General features: G+C 40.6%; 1 protein-coding gene and 1 pseudogene across 2 annotated transcripts in view; one reads left to right on the forward strand and one right to left on the reverse strand.

Moving 5' to 3' along the window:
* The first annotated feature begins 668 nt into the window (after positions 1–668).
* The window catches only part of SPAG1 (sperm associated antigen 1), an 86576-nt gene continuing 64268 nt past the window's right edge, over positions 669–22976 (forward strand). The window contains exons 1-4 of one of the 2 annotated variants that reach the window (XM_030937920.1): positions 669–726; positions 4829–4970; positions 9476–9635; positions 21469–21594. In XM_030937920.1, coding sequence (XP_030793780.1) covers positions 4831–4970; positions 9476–9635; positions 21469–21594 — 426 coding nt within the window. In that variant the 5' untranslated portion in view covers positions 669–726; positions 4829–4830. Of the gene's footprint in view, positions 727–4828; positions 4971–9475; positions 9636–21468; positions 21595–22976 lie in introns of those variants that run through there. The other variant, XM_030937921.1, reaches the window with a different exon arrangement.
* LOC115899707 lies at positions 8820–9138 on the reverse strand (annotated as a pseudogene).

A 22976-nucleotide genomic window follows, 5' to 3' on the forward strand; every position in this document is an offset into this window, starting at 1 on the left:
TCAAGACCAGCCTGGTCAACATGGCGAAACCCATCTCTACTAAAAATGCAAAAAAATTAGCCGGGCGTGGTGGTGGGCACCTGTAATCCTAGCTACTTGGGGGGCTGAGGCATGAGAATCGCTTGAACCCGGGAGGCAGAGGTTGCAGTGAGCCAAGATCATGACACTGCACTCCAGCCTGGGTGACAGAGCAAGACTCTGTCTCCAAAAAATTAAATACATGAATACAATAAAAAATTTAAAAAATTATTTATATATAAATAAAATATTTATATATTTTATATATATTTATATATATATATAGTAGAGGCAGGCTCTCACTGTGTTGCCCCGGCTGGTCTCGAACTCCTGGCCTCAAGCCCTCCTCCTGCCTCGGCCTCCCAAAGTGCTAGGATTACAGGCCTGAGCCCCCTGGGCCTGGCCAATTCCAGCGTTTTAACTCTCTACAACAAATTGAAACTCAAACGAGAGCAAGGAGACATCTCACACCAACTCTTATGCCCAAATGGTCCTCTGCCAGTGAAGGAGGGGAAGGTGAACTTGGGGCCGGTGGGCAGATCTGCCGGACAGCGGGTCGGGGCGTGGCAGAGGCCTAGTCCCCGCCCCGGCCGTCAGCCTGTCGCCTTTGGCTCGGGCCGGGCGACCAGCCCCTCCCTCAGCACCTGCAGCGTAGCCAGAGTCTGTGCGGCGGCCGCGACCTCCCCGAGGCGGCGCGCTGAGAACCAGGTGAGTGCCTGTGTGTACCTGCCGGCCGGGAATAGAGGACCTGTCGCATCTCAGTCCTTACTTCCAGGAGCGGGGGTGAGAGGTCGAGGCGGGGAGGCGAAGGGGAGGTGGGCCGCGAGGGAGAGGGAGCCATGGGGTGGACGTCCTTCAGGGCCAGGGTACACACGGGGCTTTCCAGGCCGCGGGGGAAGGTGGCGGGTGGCGGGGCGCGGTGGCAACGCTGGAGTTCCCGGGTCCACTAGCGCAGTCAGCCCTGGTGACCCAAGCCAGGGACTGGGGAGCCATCTGAGACCGTTGGGGCTGGGCTGTGGTGTTCCCCGGTCCCGGCGGGTCCTGGCGCCGCTGTACATAGAAACCGTTGCCACGGCGGGAGGATGCCGTTTCTTTTCGGTCCCCGACTGCAGGGGGCGCTCGGCCCCGTGGATGCAGGAAAGAGGGTGCCTCGGTGGGTGAGACCCAGCTTTTCGCGTTAGTAGGCCCCAGCAGTTTGAACGGGAGGTATTACTAAGCTGTAAATCCAGCTGGGACCGAAGGTTTTCCCAGTCAGAGACAAAGACTTTGCAAACAGAGGTGGAAGAGTTCTAAAGTATTGTATAACTTGTTTTTTGGAACTTGAGATGGATATTCAGTAGTCTTGAGAAGGTGTATCCTACAGAAAGAAAATTTTAAAAAAATGGTAGTTTTCAAAAAGGATTCTCAGAGAGACTTGGTCCAAAGGTAGTGAATTCTCTCACTTAATTGTTCAGTTATAGGTCCAACTCCTTGTTGTACTCTTTCTCCCCTTCTCACTACTGCACTTGATTAGTCTTTAAAAAAAAAATTCTCAGAAATGTTAAAACGGTGTTCAGAATAAAATTCATTTGATTAAATGTAAAAGATGGCTCTATCATTTCATATGTTTTTAATCACATTTTATTGAAATCATAAAATCTCAGGGGTTGCAAAATACCTTCAATTCAAGGTAATCTATTTTAATCCCATTAGATGCTTACATCTCTCCCACCAAAGATCCCCCACTCTTTGGAAAAATCCTCCTAAGGCAACCCATTCTATTCTGGGCAGCATTAATAATTTACAAGTTCTTCATCTTGCTTTCCTGTAACTTGTACCCTTAAGGTTATCCTTGTCATGGGAGCCATTCATCAATAGGCCCTGCAAGTATGGGGTGAAAGCCACATCTAATTTATCAGCTAGATCTCATCCTGAAGTCTAAGAACTGTCGTCTATATCTTATACCTAAGTCAAAGCCAGCAGGAATGTGGAAAAGTGGACAGTGTCATCCTTTTCTGCAGAGGTCTGATATATGAACAGACTCCCAGAGGGTTGAAAGAAATACTTCTATGAATTAGACCCGTTGTTACTTCTTGTTTTTAAAATTATTGCCCAAGTACAGTGGGTTTTGTTTTAACCTTTGACAGTGACCCACAATAAGAAATATAGTTTACTTGGTAACCTCGTGCATTTATATACACACATAATTTCCATTTGTGTAGACATGAAGTAAAAGTTTTTATAAAGCAATATTTACTTTAATATTATATGTCAGGTAGTCCATTTTTTATTGTATTCCATCTCATTATAAAACAATGTTAATTGCAACTCACTAAATTATTTATGGGTTGCTACCTGCAGTTTGAAAATCACTGGTACAGTGGTTAAGTATGTAGGCTCTGTCGTTAGCCTACTGAGACTGGTATCCTTAGTTCACTTGTCGACTTGCTCATTTATAAAATAGGAGTAATTATTAATATCCTTTATGAGAGAGGTTTTGAAGATTAGGTGAGATCATCTATGGCACATGTAATTTAGCTCCATAAATGTTAACTGTTATTACTTATGTCACTTAAAATAAAATCTACCCGATACAGTAATTGAGGGATTAAATGAAGTAATATATGTAAAGTACTAAGAATGGTGCCTAGCATACATTAATAACTATATATTTGTTGCTATTATTATTAGCATTAGCAGCAGTATCTTTAAAGTGAAGTTCTCCAAGGCCTCCTTATTCCCAATTCCTTAAATTTAGTGAATGTTTCTGAAGGGGTATAGGCACTACTTATTATGTTAGCCCTGGAGCTATGAGGATAAATAAAGTAAGCTCTTTCACAATCTAGAAGGGAAGACAAATAAACATAATTCAAATATGTGCTAAGAGAGAGGTAAGTACAGAACCCGGCACGGTGGCTCACGCCTGTGATCCCAGCACTTTGGGAGGCCAAGGCAGGCAGATCACTTGAGGTCAGGAGTTCAAGACCACCTATCTCTACTAAAAATACAAAAATTAGTTGGGCGTGGTGGCCCACACCTGTAATGCCAGCTACTCGAGAGGCTGAAGCAGAAGAATCGCTTGAACCCAGGAGGAGGAGGTGTCAGTAAGCCGAGATTGTGTACTGCACTCCAGCCTGGGTGACAGAGCAAGACTCTATCTCAAAAAAAAAAAGAGAGAGAGAGAGGTATGTACAGAGTGCCCTTAGTGCCCTTAGAACATAGTTCATGGTGTGGTGGGGAGAAGGAGGAGGCAGGGGTTGGGAAAAAGGATTGTGTTAAGGCAAGTTACAGAAAGGATGTTATTATTTATGTTTGTGGTGAATCACAAAGAATGATTGGGATGTTAACAGACAGCTAAACTAGCAGAAGGTCATTCAAAATTAACATTAAAAAAATCTTAAAAAGCAGTTTTGGCACCACAACCTTCTCTGTCATTGTATTCCAGCTTTGCTTAAGTAAAGATTAAGTGAGGTAATCCATGTATGGCCCATAGTAATTTAACTCCATAAATGTTAACTGTTGTTATCAGGGACAGAGAATTCAAAATTAGTAGACTTCCTCCATGGAAAAAACCCTCTACCTTCTTTTCCTACAGAAGTACCTAGAAGGGCTGGGTGTGATGGCTGACACCTGTAATCCCAGCACTTTGGGAGGCCAAGGCAGGAGGATCACTTGAGCCCAGGAGTTCGAGACCAGCCTGGGGAACATGGAGAAACCCCATCTCTACAAAAAAATCTAAGAGAAATTAGCTGGGAGTGGTGGCACGTGCCTGTAGTCCCAGCTATTCAGGAGTCTGAGGTGGGAGGATCACCGAGTCCAGAAGGTCAGGCTGCAGTGGCCCACGATTGCACCACTGCATTTCAGCTTGGCTGACAGAGTGACACCATCTCAAAAACAAAAACAAACAAAACACTCCACCTCCTTTTATACAGAAGTACCTATGTGGCAGGCCAGGTCTCACTAACACAGGCCTCCATAACAACGGTTTCAGTACTGACTGAGGGGTTAAGTAAAATATTAAAAGCTAGTACCCTTAGACAAAGGCTGGGATATAACAAAATCCCACCAAGAGTTTTGCCTAGGCCTTCCCTGGGCCTTAAAGCATGGCAAGATAGCAAAGGAATTTTTAACAGGACCCGTTTAGGATTAAACAAGTTTTATTGTGGGTCTGAAGAAACTCCCCAGACCTCCACAAACAAGTTTATGGGGGGTCTGAAGGAACTCCCCAAACCTCCGTAATTTACCAGGAGACAAGATAAGGGTAATCGCCCCAGCACCTGGACCCATTTAAATTAAGTAAATTTACTGAGACCCCAGAGGAAGGTCTTCAGGACTCACACCTTAGTTGTACACTAAAAGAAGTTAATCACTTATGTCTTTAGATGAATGCACACTTACACATGGACATATAGCTTAGAAGGTATATAAGCTCTGGAAAACTTTGTAATTTTGAGTTGGTCTGGCGATAATTTCCAGGCCTTCTCCCTGTAACCAGTTGCAGAAATAAATACTCTCTTCCTCCTCAATTCATCTGCATCTCATTATTGGGCCACAAAAACTAGCAGGCCAACCCTCAGTTTGGTCCAGGAACACCTAGGTGGTACAGGTACAATGGCTCATGCTTGTAATCCCAGCACTTTGGGAGCCTGAAGCAGGAGGATTGCTTGAGGCCAGAAGTTAGAGACCAGCCTGGGCAACATAGGGAGACCCTGTCTCTACAAAAAAATTTAAAAACTTCAAAAAATACAAAGAAGTACCTACATGGTTACTACTATGCAAATTGAGTATTATTTATACATTAGATTAATAACTTTTAAATATTGTATTTCAGCTATGACCACCAAAGATTATCCATCATTGTGGGGCTTTGGAACAACAAAAACATTTAAAATTCCCATTGAACATCTGGATTTCAAATACATTGAAAAATGTTCAGATGTTAAACATCTGGAAAAAATTCTTTGCGTGCTCAGGTAAGCATTTAAAAATCATTTCATGTTTTAGTATGACCGTTTTAATTACCCTGTTGTTGCCTTCTAAAGGTAAAAGCTACATTAGAAATTGTAGGGTCCAGCCCCACAGGGTCAGTGGGTTTTTCTCCCCGTGTGTGGAGACGAGAGATTGTAGAAATAAAGACTCAAGACAAAGAGATAAAAGAAAAGGCAGCTGGGCCCGGGGGACCACTACCACCAAGACGCAGAGACCAGTAGTGGCCCCGAATGCCAGGCTGCGCTGATATTTATTGGATACAAGCCAAAGGGGCAGGGTAAGGAGTGTGAGCCATCTCCAATGATAGGTAAGGTCACATGGGTCACATGTCCACTGGACAGGGGGCCTTTCCCTGCCTGGCAGCCGAGACAGAGAGAAAGGGAGGAGATAGACAGTTTACACCATTATTTCTGCATATCAAAGACTTTTAGTACTTTCACTAATTTGCTACTGCTATCTAAAAGGCAGAGCCAGGTGTACAGGATGGAACATGAAGGCGGACTAAGAGCGTGACCACTGAAGCACAGCATCACAGGGAGATGGTTAGGCCTCCGGATAACTGATGTCAGGCCCTCCACAAGAGGTGCCCTCCACAAGAGGTGGAGGAGTAGAGTCTTCTCTAAACTCCCCTGGGGAATTCCCGGTCTGCTAAGTATCGGGTGTTCTTCCTTGACACTGACGCTACCACTAGACCACAGTCCGCTTGGCAACAGGCATCTTCCCAGATGCTGGCATTACCGCTAGACCAAGGAGCTCTCTGGCGGCCCTGCCAGGGCATAACAGAAGGCTCGCACTCTGGTCTTCTGGTCATTTCTCACTATGTCCCCTCAGCTCCAATCTCTGTATGGCCTGGTTTTTCCTAGGTTATGATTGTAAAGTGAGGAGTATTATAATATTGGAATAAAGAGTAATTGCTACAAACTAATGATTAATGGTATTCATATATAATCATATCTATGATCTATATCTAGTATAACTATTTTTATTTTATATATTTTATTATACTGGAATAGCTCGTGCCGTCGGTCTCTTGCCTCAGCACCTAGGTGGCTTGCCGCCCACAAGAAATACTGAAGAAAATTCTCAAATATTGAGATTGTTGTTTTTGCCCATGCATGGTAGGTCCCAAAATAGTGATTTTGATCCTGTGGTTAGTTTGGAGAGTTTCACCTAGGTCTACTGCCAGCATGAGACTTAGGCTAATTAGTATCCAGGAGGGCATTTTTCTTGGCTTCTCTACATTTTCTAGGAGAAGGTAAAGTAGCTGTGAAAGCAGCCATTACGGTGGGGTGTGATGACTCATGCCTGCAACACTAGCATTTTGGGAGGCCGAAGCAGGTGGATCATTTGAGTTCAGGAGTTCAAGACCAGCCTGAGTAACAGGGTAAAATCCTGTCTCTACAAAAAATATAAAAATTATCTCGACCTGTAATCCCAGCTACTCAGAAGGCTGAGGTGGGAGGATTGCTTTAGCCTTGAAGGCTATAGTGATCCCTGGTTGTGTCACTGCACTCCAGCCTGGGTGACAGTCTCAAAAAATTAAAAAAAAAAAAAGCTATTAGGAGATAAGCTTATCTCACCAACCTAGGCTGGTGGCACTTTCCCACTTCATATCACCTGACAACAAAGGAGGGTGACCCACCACACGCTGATCACATGGAGGGTGGCGGGGAGGCCTGAAGGTAACATCAGAAGGCAGGGAATCAGGACCTTTTCAGGGTAGAGCCCCATCCTAGTGACTGTCCCACTGAATATACATCAAATGTGGTTGTTAAAAATGCACATTTGAGGACCCTATTCCCAGCAATTCTGCTTCAAAAACTCTGGGATAGGGCCAGGGAACATATGATTTAACAGTGGAGCTGGCTGATTGATATGCAGGTGTTCAAGGAACCCACTTCAAGAACACTGTCCTGAGGAGTACCAACCTGTGACACCTCTTTTGGATTTCTTTTCTTTTTTCCTTCCTTCCTTCCTTCCTTCCTTCCTTCCTTCCTTCCTTCCTTCCTTCCTTCCTTCCGTCCTTCCTTCCATCCTTCCTTCCTTCCTTCCTATCTCTTTCTCTCTTTCTCTCTATCTCTTTCTTGCTTGCTTCTTTTTTGTTTTTGTTTTTGTTGTTTTTTTTTTAAGACTGGATCTCACTATGTTGTCCAGGCTGATGTCAAACTCCTGGACTTGAGCAATCCTCCTGCTTTGGCCTCCCAAAGTGCTGGGGCCTCTTTGGATCTCTTGAGCTATTTTCATTTGGAGACCAGAGTTCTATTGCAGAAGACACTTGTGGAGCATGAGCTACTTTCCAGGAATCTAGAATTCCTTTTGCTCTGTGGCAGTTCTTTATTTCCTCTATCCCTATTCCTTATCACTGAGTTCTTTCCTTTTTCTGTTTCATCACCTTTAGCTTCCTGTCTTCCCTGTTGCTCCCCAGCCAGACACTGATGGAAAGTGAAAAATCAGTAATATCAACTGTTTTCCCTTTTTTAGCAGAATATTATCATGTATACTTGGTCAAGGACGAATAAATAAAAATGAAAAGTTTACTGGATGAAACAGTTGGAAAGCTACAGTTATAATAATGTTGGTTCCAAGAAATTCTATGAATAACCTAATTCAGTGATAATATATTGAACTTGGAATTGTTTTTTAAAATTTAATTTGGAAATGAAATTTATTTATATTTTTCTAGAAATGTAAGAATGAACAGACCTACAAAAGAATGGGAAAAGACTGCTTTTCCTTAAAATAAAAGGAACAGATGTCTCCATTTAACTCTCTAAGGAAAGAATTCTGTTCCTTGAGTGGTTGAATTTCAGGGTGTGTTGTTTAAGCTGTTTATCTGCCATTTTCTTCCTACCTCTTTGAAAAAAAAAAAAAAACTATGAACAGAAAATCTTTGTTGAAAAGGAAGTCCAAATTATCTTTCTGCCAGTCTCTAATACTGAATTTATGAGTTTAATATCATGTACAAAATGAACATATGAACATACATATGTTGAAGAGAAAATATTATTCCATTTTTGTTAAAGTTTTGTTTCTTTGGTTGATATTAAACTGAAATTTATGTGATACATGAGATTTGAAACTTAAAAAAAGTAAATGACAAATTTTTTTTTTTTTTTTTGACACAGAGTCTCTCTCCCTGTCACCCAGGCTGGAGTACAGTGGTATGATCTTGGCTCACTGCAACCTCTGCCTTCTGGATCAAGTGATTCTCCTGCCTCAGCCTCCCATGTAGCTGGGATTACAGGCACTCACTACCTTGCCTGGCTAATTTTTGTACTTTTAGTAGAGAGTCCATTTCACCATGTTGGCCAGGCTGTTCTCGAACTCCTGACCTCAAGTGATCCGCCTGCCTCGGCCTCCCAAAGTGCTGGGAATACAGACCTGAGTCACAGCGCCCAGCCTGATAAAAATTTAATATAGTTAACTATTCATTGATATGTTTATTGACTTCATCATAAGCTATATATTTAATTAAAAATCAAACTATGAGTCTGCAAACCAGATGCTGTCAAGCAAATTGCCATCCATGATCCATAATTCTTTTTATATTTTTAACTCAGACAAATATGTAAGATTCGGTAAATTTTAATGTTTCAAATGTTTTCCAAAAAATTATCAGAAGCGCCCAGTTATAAAATAGTTGGATAATCCATTTACCCCAAATGAACTACCTGTTTGTGTGTGAGGTAGCAATCTTCTGTGACACTACTACCCTTAATTCATATGCATTCCCTCTTCACATGAAGAGTACAGACAACAAAAAGGGACAGATGAGTCTCATTATTCATTGACTCTTGGTGTTTTCATCGTGTGTTAAATGCCTGATTTCAATTTTACAGCAACAAAAAATACCAATATTTATTCTGAAAGGTAATTGTATGTTCCAAGCGGCCAATATTAACAACTTCCATCACGACTCTAGGAATAATTCGCAGTTCTGAACGATGTTTTAGAAAAACATTTCCAGCGGTCTGTACGGGATTTATTCATATTCCATCATTGATAATAATTGCACTTCTTGGAGCAGGAACTTGAAATTCTTCTGTTGCAAACTATAAGACTGCTGTGAAAGGTGTACTTTCAGGAACAGAGTACTTTTTATGCCAGCCGCGGGTCAGACCTCAGAGTGATCTTAAAGGAACCCATTGACATGGTGGTGCCGGGATGAACCCAGAACCCAGGCCAACTCCGCGGAGCAGCCCCACTTCCTCCACGGTGCTGGGGACCACCCCGCCCCACTCACCCTTATCCAATTTTTCAAGTGTGTGATGAAAATTGGTTTCTTTGAAGTTCCTTTTTTTCTTCATTGTATCGTTCCGTAGATTAATGGGTAAAAATTGAGACTGTGCAGGTTGAGGAAAGAGACTGGGAAGCAGCCCTTGAGATCTCCACAGAACCTTAGGGCTCCATGGAACCCAGCCTGCAAACCACTGGTCTAGATGATCCTAAATAAGGTGCTAACTCTAAAACTTATTTATTTCTTTTTAAGGTCTGGCGAGGAAGGATGTTATCCTGAACTTACAGAATTTTGTGAAAAGCACCTTCAAGCCTTGGCCCCTGAAAGTAGAGCTTTGAGGAAAGATAAACCAGCAGCAACAGCAGCCAGTTTTACAGCTGAAGAATGGGAAAAAATTGATGATGATATAAAGGTATAGAGTAATACCAATTTTCCACAGATATTGTTGAGACATTGTATATGTGTTTACTTTACTTATCTGAAATCCTAGGCTTCTTGTTTGTCTGTAAAGGGCTTCTAGTGTCAATTAGGCAGGATTGGTTGCTTTTTACACCCAGGGGAACATTGCAAATTTGCGTGTGTGTGCACGTCCATACATGTGTGCATTTAAATTAGCTGAATAATATTCCATCCTATTAAAAAGCCTATAATTTAATCATCTTCAATAAATAGTGCTGAATAAACATGTTTATTTGTAATTTTTTTTTTTTTTTTTGAGATGGAGTCTCGCTTTGTCGCCCAGGCTGGAGTGCAGTGGTGTGACCTCGGCTCACTGCAACCTCTGCCTCCTGGGTTCAAGTGATTCTCCTGCCTCAGCCTCCCGAGTAGCTGGGATTACAGGCACATGCCACCATGCCTGGCTAATTTTCGTATTTTTAGTAGAGATGGGGTTTCACCATGTTGGCCAGACTTCTCAAACTCCTGACCTCAGGTGATCCGCCCACCTCGGCCTCCCAAAGTGCTGGGATTACAGGCATGAGCCACCATGCCTGGCCTACTTTTTGCACCTCCCTGATTATTTCCTCAGGATAAATTATTAGAATTCAAATTGCTTGGTCAAGTATGGTTGCTCACACCACCTGTAATCCCAGTACTTTGGGAGGCTGAGTCAGAAGGATCACTTCAGGCCAGGAGACCAGCCTGGGCAACATAGTCAGAGTTGTCTCTACAAAAATACAAAACTTAGCTGGACATGGTGACATGTGCCTGTAGTCCCAGCCATTCAGGAGGCTGAGACAGGAGGATCGCTTTATCCTGAGAGATTGAGGCTGCCGTGAGCTGTGATGGTGTCATTGCACTCTGGCCTGGGTGACAGAGTGAGACCCTGTCTAAAAACAAAAAGCAAGAGAGAGAGAGAAAAAAATTTAAATTGTTTGATCAAAGGGTTTGAATGTTTTTAAGGCTTTTCAAATGTATGTTCTCAGAAAATTTGTACCTTCATACATCACCCCCAACAGTGTATAAGAATGCCCAAGCCAGGTGCAGTGGTGTGTGCCTATAGTCCCAGTTACTCAGGGAGGATTGCTTGAACCCAAGAGTTTGAGGCCAGCCTAGACAATACAGAGAGACCTGGTTTCTTTATTAAAAAAAAAAAAATGCCTATTTTTAGGTACTTTTTGTTGGATGCTGTAATCATTTTTAGTCAATTAAATAGTTGAAAAAATGGTAGTACCATAGTCCCTTCTTATCTTTGGGGCATACTTTCCAAGACCCCCAGTAGATGCCTAAAACTGCAGATAGTACTGAAGCCTAAATATACCGTGTTTTTTCCTCTATATGCATGTCTATGATAAAATTTAACTTATAAATTAGGCACAGTAAAAGATTAACAATAACTAAAAAAACAGAACAATTATAACAACATACTGTTGTAAGAGTTATGTGAATATGAGCTCTCTTTCTCTCAAAATATCTTACTGTATTGTACTCACCTATTTTTGGACTGCAGTTGACTGTGGGTAACTGAAACCACAGAAGGCAAAATTACAGATAAGGGGAGGACTATTGTAGTATATTTTTTTATTACTAGTAAAGTTGAGTTATCTTTCATGGATCTGTCACTTAAATTTCTTAAATATTTACAGATTTCTTTTAATCAGCTTTATTGAGGTAAAATTTATATTCCATAAAAATTCCTAACTTTATAGTGTACATTTCACTGAGTTTTGACAAATGTATGTGGTACAGAACATTTCCATCACCACTAAAACTTTTCTCTTGCCCATTTGTGGTCAGTGCAGACCCCACTGCCTGGGCTTTGGCAACCACTGAACTGTCAGCATAGTTTTGCCTTTTCTAGACTTGTGTGTAAATGTAATCACACAGTATGTTGTTGTTCTTGTGTGTCTTCTTTCACTTACATAATGCTTCTGAGATTCATCTATGTGGTTGCTTGTGTCTGTAGTTCATTCCTCTGAGTTGCTGAATAGTATTGAATTGTATGAATATCCTACAGTTTGTTTACCCACTTACCTTTGGTAAGACCCCCAGTGGATGCCTAAAACCTAGATAATACTGATCCCTAAATATACTATGTTTCAACTGCCAAAATATTTTCCAAAGTGGCTGTACCATTGTGCAATCCTGACAGCAATATATAAAATTTCCACCTGCTTTATATCCTGGTCAGCACATAGTATTGTCAGTTTTGTTAGTTTTAGCCACTCTACCAGGTATCTCATTGTGGTTTTAATTTGCGTATCTCTAATGACTAATGACATTGAGTGTCTTTTCATGTAACTTCTATTGTGAAGTGTCTTTACATCCTTTGCCCATTAAAAAAAAAATTGCATTGTCTTCTTACTGAGTTACGAAGTACTTGTTCTTTATCAGATACATTGCTCTGTTGCCCAGGCTGGAGTGCAGTGATACCATCATGACTCACTGCAGCCTTGACCTCCCAGACTCAAGCAATTCTCCCACTTCAGCCTACAGAGTAGCTGGGACCACAGGCGTGCACCACTATGCTTGGCTATTTTTTTTTTTTAATTGTTTGTAGAGACAGAGCTTCACTATGTTGTCCAGGCTAGTCTTGAATACCTGGGCTGCTTTGGCCCCTCAAAGTGCTGGGATTACAGGCATAAGCCACCATGCCCAGCTGTCTTTTCTTTTTTATTTATTTATTTATTTATTTATTTATTTATTTATTTGTTTGTTTGTTTGTTTATTTATTTTGAGACAGAGTTTCGCTGTTGTTGCCCAGGCTGGAGTGCAATGGCGCAATCTCAGCTCATCGCAACCTCCACCTCCCAGGTTCAAGCAATTCTTCTGCCTCAGCTTCCTGAGTAGCTGGAATTACAGGCATGTGCCACCACGCCCGGCTAATTTTGTATTTTTAGTAGAGATGGGGTTTCTCCATGTTGGTCAGGCTGGTCTCAAACTCCCAACCTCAGGTGATCTGCCCGTCTTGGCCTCCCAAAGTGCTGGGATTACCGATGTGTGCCACCACGCCCAGCCTCTTTTCATTTTTTTTTTTTTAACAGTATCTTTGGAAGAGTACAAGTTTTAACTTTTGAGGAAATCTTTTTTTTATTGTTTGGGCTTTTGTGTTTTATCTAAGATATCTTTGTTTAATCCAGGACCTCTAATTTTTTCTCCTAGGAAGTTTATAGTTTTAATTCTTATATCTAGGTCTATAATCAGTTTTAATTTTTGTATTGGTATTTGAACAAAAAGTATTCAAGCACCGTATAATAAAATATTATCTTTAAATTTCTTGGTACCATTGTCAAAACTCAGTTGACCAAAGCTGGGTGTGGTGGTGCATGCCTGTAGTCCCAGTTTCTCTGGAGGCTGAGACAAGGAGATGACTTGAGCCCAGGAGTTTTAGGTTATGGTGCACTATTACCAAGCCTGTGAATAGCTGTTTAACTCTAGGCTGGACAACACAGCAAGACCTCATCTCTAAAAAATCTTTTTAAAAAAAATCAACTGGACTGAGCACAGTGGCTCACGCCTGTAATCCAGCACTTTGGGAGGCTGAGGTGGGTGGATCACTTGAGTTCAGGAGCTCAAGACCAGCCTGGCCAACGTGGCAAAACCCCATCTCTACTAAATACCAAAAATTAGCTGAGCATGGTGCCATGTGCCTGTAGTCCCAGCTACTCAGGAGGCTGAGGCACAAGAATTGCTTGAATCCAGGAGGCAGAGGTTGCAGTGAGCTGAGATGGTGCCACTGAACTCCAGTCTGGACGACAGAGCAAGACTGTCTCAAAAAAAAAAAGAATCAATTGATCTTATGTGCGCGTCTATTTCTGACTCCCTCAATTCTGTTTCATTATTTTAATTTTTATATTTATTTATTTATTTTATACTCCTTGATAAGCAAGGCTATCCCATAGGCAGTCTGTCCACAGTAGCATGTTTCATTATATTAAATGTACATCTTTATTACCTTCTTGTCTTGATTGCAATAGTTTTACAGTAACTCTTGAAATTTTACTGTAATAAAAGGCTGGAAAAAAAAAGAGGCTGGAGGTAGTGCAAGTCTTCCACCTTTGTTCTTTTTAAAAGTTGTTTTGGCTATTTTAGGTCTTTTGCTTATTACAAAATAACTTGCTTGTGTTTGAATTGGGATTGTGTTGAATTCATGGATCAATTTTGGAAGAACTGACATCTTAATACTGAGGTTTCGGATCCATGAACATTGTATATTTCTCCATTCATTTAAGTCTTCAATTTTTTTTACAGCAATGTCTTATAGTTTTCAGTATATAGTTCTTGCATAGTTTTGCTAAACTTATTCCTAAACATTACGTGTAGCTCATGCTATTATAAATGTTAATATTTTTGTAATTTCAATGTTTTGCTCATCCTGTCACCTCAGTTATGAAAGTTTTTTTTTTCATTTTAGTGAAATACATATTACATGAAATGTATTATCTTTACCAGTTTTAAGTGTACAGTTCAGTAGTGTTAAGCATTTTCACATGGTTGTGCAACCACTCTTCAGAACTTTTTCATTCTGCAAAACAAATGCTACACTCATTAAACAACTCCCCATTTTCCCCACTCCCCTATCCCCTAGCAAGCACCATTCTATTGCCGTTCCTGTAAGTTTGACTACTCCAGATACCTAATTTTAATTTCAATTTTTAATTGTACAAGTTTATACTTATCTAATTGCTTTTTCATATTGACTTCATATCCTGCAATTTTGTTAAAGTCATGGATTAGTTCTAGGAATGTTTTTGTAGATTCATTGGATTTTCTACCTGCAGGATCATGCCATCTGTGAAAAATGCGAGATTTGCTTCTTTTCCAGTCTGCCATGTATTTATTTATTTATTTTACTTGCCTTATCGAACTGGCTAGAACCTCCAGTTCAGTAGAAGTGGTAAGAGCAGATATCCTTGCCTATTTCCCAGTCTTACAGGGAAATCATTTTGAATTTCACTATGAAATATAATGTGAGCTTTAAATTTTGTGTAGATGCCCTTTATCAAGTTGAAGTTTTCTTCTGTTCCTTGTTTGATGAGAATTTTTTATCATGAATGGGTTTTCAATTTTGTGAAATGCTTTTTCTGCATTTATTGAGATGAACAGATGATTTTCTTTGTAGTCTGTTAATAAGGTAAATTATGTAGATTGTTTTCAAATATTATACCAACCTTTCATTCCAGGATAAACTCTACTTGGTCGTGATATATCTTTTACAAATACATTCCTGGATTTGATTTGCTAAAATTCTGTGAAGGGTTTTTGTGTCTATGATCATGAGAGATATTGGTCAATAGTTTTATTTTCCTGTAATGCCATTGTCTGGTTTTGGTAGCAGGGTAATGCTGGCCTCATAGAAGGAGTTGGGAAGTATTGTCTCCTCTTCTGTTTTCTAAAAAAGTTGGTATATAATTGGTATTATTTCTTTCTTAAATGTTTTCAGTTCACTGTTGACACTGTATAGGCCTGGGATTTTCTTTGTAGGAAAGATTTTAACTGTGAATTCAATTTTTCAAATAGATACAAGGCTGTTCAGGTTATCTTTAGAGCTCTCTTTCTGTACAGCTGCCTCCTCTCTGATATTTTTTTCCCCTGAAACCTCACAGTCTTGGTCTCCCTAACGTCCAAACTTTGCTGAATTCAGCAAGACCACAGGGTTCTGTTTGGGTACTTTTACTCTGCTGCAGCCTGGAAACTGCAGACAGTGAGTTGGAGCAACTGTAGGGCTTACCTCATTTGTTCCCCTTTCTTTCAATGATCACTGTCCTGTGCCTCCCTGGTTCAGGTGATTCTCCCACCTCAGCCTCCCGAGTAGTTGGGATTACAGGCACGTGCCACCGCGCCCAGCTAATTTTTGCGCTTTTTCTATTAATGTATTTCTCATTGTTTTTTAAGAGTTCTGTACTGTATATTGTAAATTTTCCTCTAGCTTGTTGTTTACCTTTTAAATGTTGTGTGTGGTGTTTTTTATTTTTTAAAATTTTTATGCTATCCTCTTAATTTTATTCTTTAAGATCTTTTCATCAGCTTTTATAGTTAGGAAGGTTTGCTCTCCACCAGATACATATTTACTTATATTTTCTTAGAGTTTCTTCAGTTTCATTTTGCTTAAGAAATTATTTTTGGGCTGGGCATGAGTGGCTCATGCCTGTAATCCCAGCAGTTTGGGAGGCCGAGGAGGGCGGATCACCTAAGGTCAGGAGTTCGAGACCACCCTCGCCAACATGGTGAAACCCTGTCTCTACTAAAAATACAAACAATCAGCCAGGTGTGGTGGTGCATGCCTGTAATCCCAGCTACTCAGGGGGCTGAGGCATGAGAATCAGTTGAACCCAGGAGGTGGAGGTTGTAGTGAGCAAAGATTGCACCATTGTACTCCAGCCTGGGAGTCAGAGCTAGACTCTGCCTAAAATAAAGAAAAAAAAAAAAGAAAAAGAAAATATATATATGTGTGTGTGTGTGTGTGTGTGTATATATGTATGTGTGTGTATGTGTATATATATGTGTGTGTGCATATATATATAAAATATATGTATCTCACAGATTCTGGAGAACCAGTTTTTTTGTTTATTTTATTTTATTTATATTTTTCTGGGGTTAAAAACGATTTTAAAACATCTAAAAACAATGTTGAGGTATATGCATTCTGTAACTTACAATGCTGCTTTTTAAACTTTCAGCCTTCTCATTTTGTTGGCTTGAGCTCAAAAATATGGTAATCTACCAGTCAAAAATAGCACTTTATGTCCAGACTTTTTGGTCTTGTTTTCAGGATGTAGACAGCTTGATTTTAGTTGAAGAGCCTATGTTTTTCCCCATTGTGTGTCTTTGCTCTTCTTGACCACTTTTTTTTTTTTTTTTTTTTTTTTTGAGATGGGGTCTTGCTGTGTCACCCAGGCTGGAGTGCAGTGGCACAATCATAGCTTGCTGCAGCCTTGAACTCTTGGGCTCAAGTGATCCTCCTCATTCTCCTAAGTAGCTGGGATTACAGGCATTCACCACCACACTCAGTTAAGTTTTTTGTAGAGACATGGGTCTTGCTATGTTGCCCAGGCTGGTCTAGAACTCCTGTTGGTCACTTCGCAGGTTAGTCTCCTTTTCACTTGCCTTTCTTTCATACTTTGTCACTTGTCCCCTTTTCTCCATTCTTTCTTGCTCCCTTCCTCCTCTATAAATCTTCCTCTTACCTTTCACCATTCTAACCTTATTGCTTTTCTTTTTCTTCTCATATTTCTCCTCTTTGCCCTTTTTCATCCTCCCTGCCTTCTATATACAGATGGGACAGATAATATAGTTTTTTTTTTTTTTTTTGCTGTATCCCAGTGCTTTTAAGAGTGTCTAACAAATATTAGAACTCTCAATACATCTTTTCTGAATAATAAGTAATACTACTTCACGGATAATATCTTACTCAATTTTTTTTCTGGCACCTGTGACAATTTAATAAACATTAAGAACCTACTATATGTCAGACACTGAATCACAAAGATGAAATTAAGACATAGGCCCTGCCCTCAAGGAATTTACAGTGTAAGAAGAGAGACTAACAATAGATGATTTTAAAATATTTATGCTAATATATTATGGAGGAGAAGCACTTTTAGCCCAACTAGGAAGTTCTGGGAAATCTTGCTGAAAAGAATGATGAATAAGGTCTTGCAAGATAAATAAAAGTAGGAACGGCAACAACAATGTATATATACTTAACAAGACTGAACTGTAGACTTAAAAACTGTTAAGATGGCCAATTTTATTATGTTATGCATATTTACCACAATTTAAAATAAAAGGTACGAAGTATGTTCCAGATAGTGAGGATGGCAAGATCACATTGTCTAAAAAATTGACTCATAGGAAACTATGATAAATATAGTTGACTCTTGAACAACACAAGGAGTTAGGGGCACTGGCTCCCTTTAACAACTTTTGACTCCCCCAGAACTTAACTACTGATAGTCTATTGTTGACTGAAAGCCTTACCAACAACATAAACAGTTGATTAACATATATTTTGTATGTTATATAGATTATATACTGTATTCTTACAATAAAGTAAGCTAGAGAAAAGAAAATATTATTAGGAAAATCCTAAGGAAGAGAAGATACATTTTCTTTTTTTTTTTTTTTTTTTTTTTTTGAGACGGAGTCTCGCTCTGTCGCCCAGGCTGGAGTGCAGTGGCCGGATCTCAGCTCACTGCAAGCTCCGCCTCCCGGGTTTACACCCTTCTCCTGCCTCAGCCTCCCGAGTAGCTGGGACTACAGGCACCCGCCACCTCACCCGGCTAGTTTTTTGTATTTTTTTTAGTAGAGACGGGGTTTCACCATGTTAGCCAGGATGGTCTCGATCTCCTGACCTCGTGATCCGCCTGCCTTGGCCTCCCAAAGTGCTGGGATTACAGGCTTGAGCCACCACGCCCAGCCGAGAAGATACATTTTCTATGCATTAAGTGGAAGTGGATCATCATAAAGGTCTTCATCCTCGTCATCATCATATTAAGTAGGTTGAGGAGGAGGAGGCACAGGAGGTGTTGGTTTTGCTGTCTCAAGGGTAGCAGAGATGGAAGAGGTGGAGGAGATGAAAGGAGAGGTAGGAGAGGCATGAGAGGCAGGTGTACTTGGTGTAACTTTTTAGAAATCAATCATAATTTCTGTCTTTTGCTTTTTCATTTCTCTAAAAATGTTACTATATGGTACCAATCCTTCTTCTACCATTTGCTTTAGTTTTAGTCCCCATATCACAGAGGATAGATGTTGTGAAAGAAGTCAAAAACAGTCTTGAGTAATCGGAGCCCTTCTGCCAGATTGTCTAATGTTAGTTTATTTTCTGGCATTGCTTATTCTGTGTCTTCTCATTGTCTGGCACTGGTTCAGAAGCACTTACCTTCATGAAGTCATCTTCTGTTAACTACTGTGGTGTGGCGTTAGCACTTGAATTTCTCCAACATCCATATCTTGAAACACTTCACCCCCAACTTTTTTTTGGCATATTCATAATCTCTTTTATGATTTCCTTGATTTGCTCTATTGTAAATCCTATGAAATCCTGGACAACATCTGGACAGTTTTTTTCTAGCATGGATTTATTATTTCATGGCTTTTTTTTTTTTTTTTTCTTAGAGATGGGATTTTGCCATGTTGCCAGGGCTGGAATGCAATGGCTATTCACAGGCAGGGTCGTAGCACACAGCACAGCTACAACTCTTGGGCTCAAGTGATCCTCCTGCCTCAAACTCCTGAGTAACTGGGGCTACCGGTGCATGTGCCACCACTCCTGGCTTAATGGCTTTTTCTATAATGATGATGGCATTTTCAATGGTGTAATCCTTCTAGACGTTCATGATGTTCTATCAGGGTTCTCTTCTGTAGTGTTGACAGTCCTTTCCATAGAGTAGGGCATGCAGTGAAGTTCTTTTTTTTTTTTTCTTTTTTTTTTTGAGACGGAGTCTTGCTCTGTCACCCAGCCTGGAGTGCAGTGGCTCACTGCAAGCTCGGCCACCTGGGTTCACACCATTCTTCTGCCTCAGCCTCCCGAGTAGCTGGGACTATAAGTGCCCACCACCATGCCCAGCTAATTTTTTTTGTATTTTTAGTAGAGATGGGGTTTCACCATGTTAGCCAGGATGGTCTCAATCTCCTGACCTCGTGATCCACCAGCCTTGGCTTCCTAAAGTGTTGGGATTACAGGAGTGAGCCACCGCACCCAGCTGGCATGCAGTAAAGTTCTTAAAGATCTTTGTGACCCCCTGATCTAGAGGTTGAATTAGAGACATTGTTTTGGGGTAAGTAGACCACTTGACCCCTTTGGTCTTGAACTCATGGGGTTCTGGGTGGCCTAGGACATTGTCCAACATCAAAAGACAGTCCCTTAGTGGCAAGGTACATCCTGACTTCAGGAACAAAGCATTGATGGAACCAATACAGAAAAAGAGTTCTTGAATAGGCCTTCTTGCTGTACAGTCAAAAGACTGGCAGCTGATATCTATCTTTTCCCCTCAAGGCTTGCGGGTTAGCAGCTTTACAGATAAAGTCAGTCCTGATCATAAACCCAACTGCGTTTGCACAAAATAATTGAGTTTCCCCTTCCCTTCCTGCCTTAAATCCTGGTGCTTGCTTCTGTTCCTTACTAATAAATATCCTTTGTGGCATTTTTTCCCCCTAGAATACAGCACTTTCGTCTGCATTAAAAATCTGCTCAGACAGATATTCTTTCTCTTTAGTGATTTTCTCAGTGGCACCTGGAAACTTGTCTGCTGCCTTTCGGTTGGGAGAAGCTGCTTCTCCTGTTCTCTTGACATTTTAAAAGCCAAACCTTTTTCTAAAATTCAAACCATCCTTTGCTGGCATTGAATTCTTCAGCTTTATAGGTTCATGATCTTCTTTTGCTTCAAGTTGTCATATAGTGACTTTGCTTTTTCTGGAATCATATTATAATCTATAGGAATGTCTTCTTTTTCTCTTTTTTTTTTTTTTTTTTGAGACTGAGTCTTGCTCTGTCGCCCAGGCTGGGGCGCAGTGGTGCCACCTTGGCTCACTGCAACCTCCGCCTCCTGGGTTCAAGCAATTCTTCTGCCTCAGACTCCCCGGTAGCTAGGATTACAGGCGCCCGCCACCACGCCTGGCTAATTTTGTATTTTTAGTAGAGACGGGGTTTCACCACGTTGGCCAGGCTGGTCTGGAACTCCTGACATCAAGTGATCTGCCCACTTCGGCCTTCCAAAGTGCTGGCATTACAGGAGTGAGCCACCACGCCCAGCCAGGAATTCTTCTTTGCACGCCCACAAGAAGTGCAAAGTCTTTGCACCTGATGGTGTAGCCGCAGTGATGCAATGATGGACTCATAAATTTCCCTCTCCTCTCCTCTTCTCCCTCTTCCTTTCCCCCTCCCCCTCCCTCTTCCTCTGTCCCTTTCTCTCCGCCTTTCCTCTCCCTCTCCTCTCCCTCTTTTTTCTTTTCTTTCTTTTTTTTTCAGTGGTCCTTATTCTGGATTCATTTATTTTGAAATGGTGGGCAACTGCAACTGTAGCTTATGCCAGATCTTAATCTCTGGCACATATCAAGCAATTCAACTTTTTCTTTTGTAATATCATGTGTTTTCTCTGCTTCTTGGGAGCACTTCCAGCATCACTAGTGACACTTCGTATGGGTCCCATGGTGTTATTTAAGGTTTACAGTGTTGCACTAAACATCATAAAAATATGTGAGAACTGTGAGAGATCACTTTTTATGACAGGATGCAGTTTACTAGAGACAAACTGCTTCTGCAGACATGACTAGTGTCACAAGGCATTTTAAGCAGATACTTGTAACTTAAAGCTTACAACAATAGCAACAGGAGGTGGCTGTGAAATTATTATGTATTGTAGTGTGTAATACAGTCAGTTTTATGCAGTTATGATTTAATGCTGCATCCTTATGTCTTTTTTTTTACATTTCTCTTTACTGTGAATGGTGCTATTTATGGTCTGTAAGTGTTTGTGTGGGTAAGTTTTGATAAATTTTAACTTTTTATAACTTGTGTATACTTTATTGTAGTAAATGATAAACTAGGCTAGTATCTACATATATTTTATGCATTCATGAAATACCTAACTTTATCTTAATTTTTTGATATTACTAATCATCTGTGAGTTTTTTTCAAACTGTCACAAATCTCCAAATATTTTTCCAATATTTTTACTGAAAAAAATCCACATATGAATAGACCCATGCAGTTCAAACTTGCATTGTTCAAGGGTCAGCTATAGTTCTTTCTTATGCTTGGTTATAATTATTTCAAACTATATATTTACCTTTTTCTCTATTCTCAGAGTTGGGTATCGGAAATTAAAAAAGAAGAAGATAAAATGCACTTTCATGAAACCGAGACATTTCCAGCAATGAAAGATAATTTGCCTCCAGTTCGTGGTTCCAACAGCTGTCTTCATGTTGGCAAGGTAGGCCTTTTTGATATCTTTGTGGGTGGTAGTGGGAGAGGATTGTTGCTGTTTATTAAGGGACAATCTCAGTTTAATCGGAGCAGCCTATGTGTGATGTCCTCTAGGAGAGTTGGGGAGTTTGTTCAGCTGGCTGGGAACTAGCACCTTCTTTACTAGGCTGTATCTCATTACTTGGAGATCAAAATGAAACAGTTTTTTCCTTTGAAGTCTTGCATCTTGGGCTTATTTACTGCCTTTAGTCTTTTTTTTTTTTTTTTTTTTTATACGCCCTGTCTCTTCTGTCCAATTTTGATGAGAGCAAAAGGTCTGATTCAGTGTGTGAAAATTTCAGGGAACAATTATATATATATCTGGTAGGGCTACAAAGGATATATCATATTACATAATTTAATTATGGATTTAAAACAGTAAACAGATACTTTCAGTACTTATAAATGTCATTCCTCTATTTAGTGCATGTTTTTATCCCCTTATTCCCATTTCTCTGTGGTTGGTCCCTGTTTTGTCACATAGACCTCTCCTTTTTAATCCGTGGGCTCCATACAGAAGGGGCCTGTTGAAGTTCCAGGCCCATTCTATTTAACTTTAGATTGAAACTGGGTTTCCTGGCATCCATCTGACCTTGTAATTTCTCAGATGACTCCTCAAGTCTTTTCATTTCTAGGTTAACTCATTCTTGTTATTCTCATCTTTTCTTTGAATCAATTTTATTTTAAAAATATTCATGGCTCTTCATCACTCTGCTCTCTGATAATTTACCTTCCTGGATCTTTTTACTCCTCATTAGGAATTACTTAGGTAACTGAGGTGTACAGTAATCTGGTGAGGATGCCACTGTCCGCAATCGATGAAATTGTATTTATTGAATAGTCGGTCGGGCATGGTGGCTCACGCCTGTAATCCCAGCACTTTGGGAGGCTGAGATGGATGTATTACTTGAGGCCAGGAGTTCAAGACCAGCCTGGCCAACATGGTGAAACCCCATCTCTACTAAAAATGCAAAAACATTAGCCAAGTGTGGTGGCATGTGCCTGTAATCCCAGCTTCCTGGGAGGCTGAGACACGAGAATTGTTTGAACCCAGGAGATGGAGGTTGCAGCGAGCTGAGATTGTCTCCTCTGTCTCAAAAAAAAAAAAAGAATAGTCCTTGTGTACTAAGACTGCGCCCTGAAAATATAACAATGAATAAGCATTGCTGAAGGAGCAATGGGGTGGACGGACTAGTGGTACAGTAGTTCTCAAAGTATGGTCTAGGAAGCCCTTAAAGTCCCAGAGATTCTTCCAGGGGATCCAGAAAGTCAGTGCTATTTTGAAAATAATGCTGGTGCTTTGTCCTTGTCACTGTGTTGGCATTTGCCCTGAGGATGAAGCTGCTGTTG

This window comes from Rhinopithecus roxellana, chromosome 9, assembly GCF_007565055.1.
Source record: "Rhinopithecus roxellana isolate Shanxi Qingling chromosome 9, ASM756505v1, whole genome shotgun sequence".
Classification (NCBI taxonomy): domain Eukaryota; kingdom Metazoa; phylum Chordata; class Mammalia; order Primates; family Cercopithecidae; genus Rhinopithecus; species Rhinopithecus roxellana.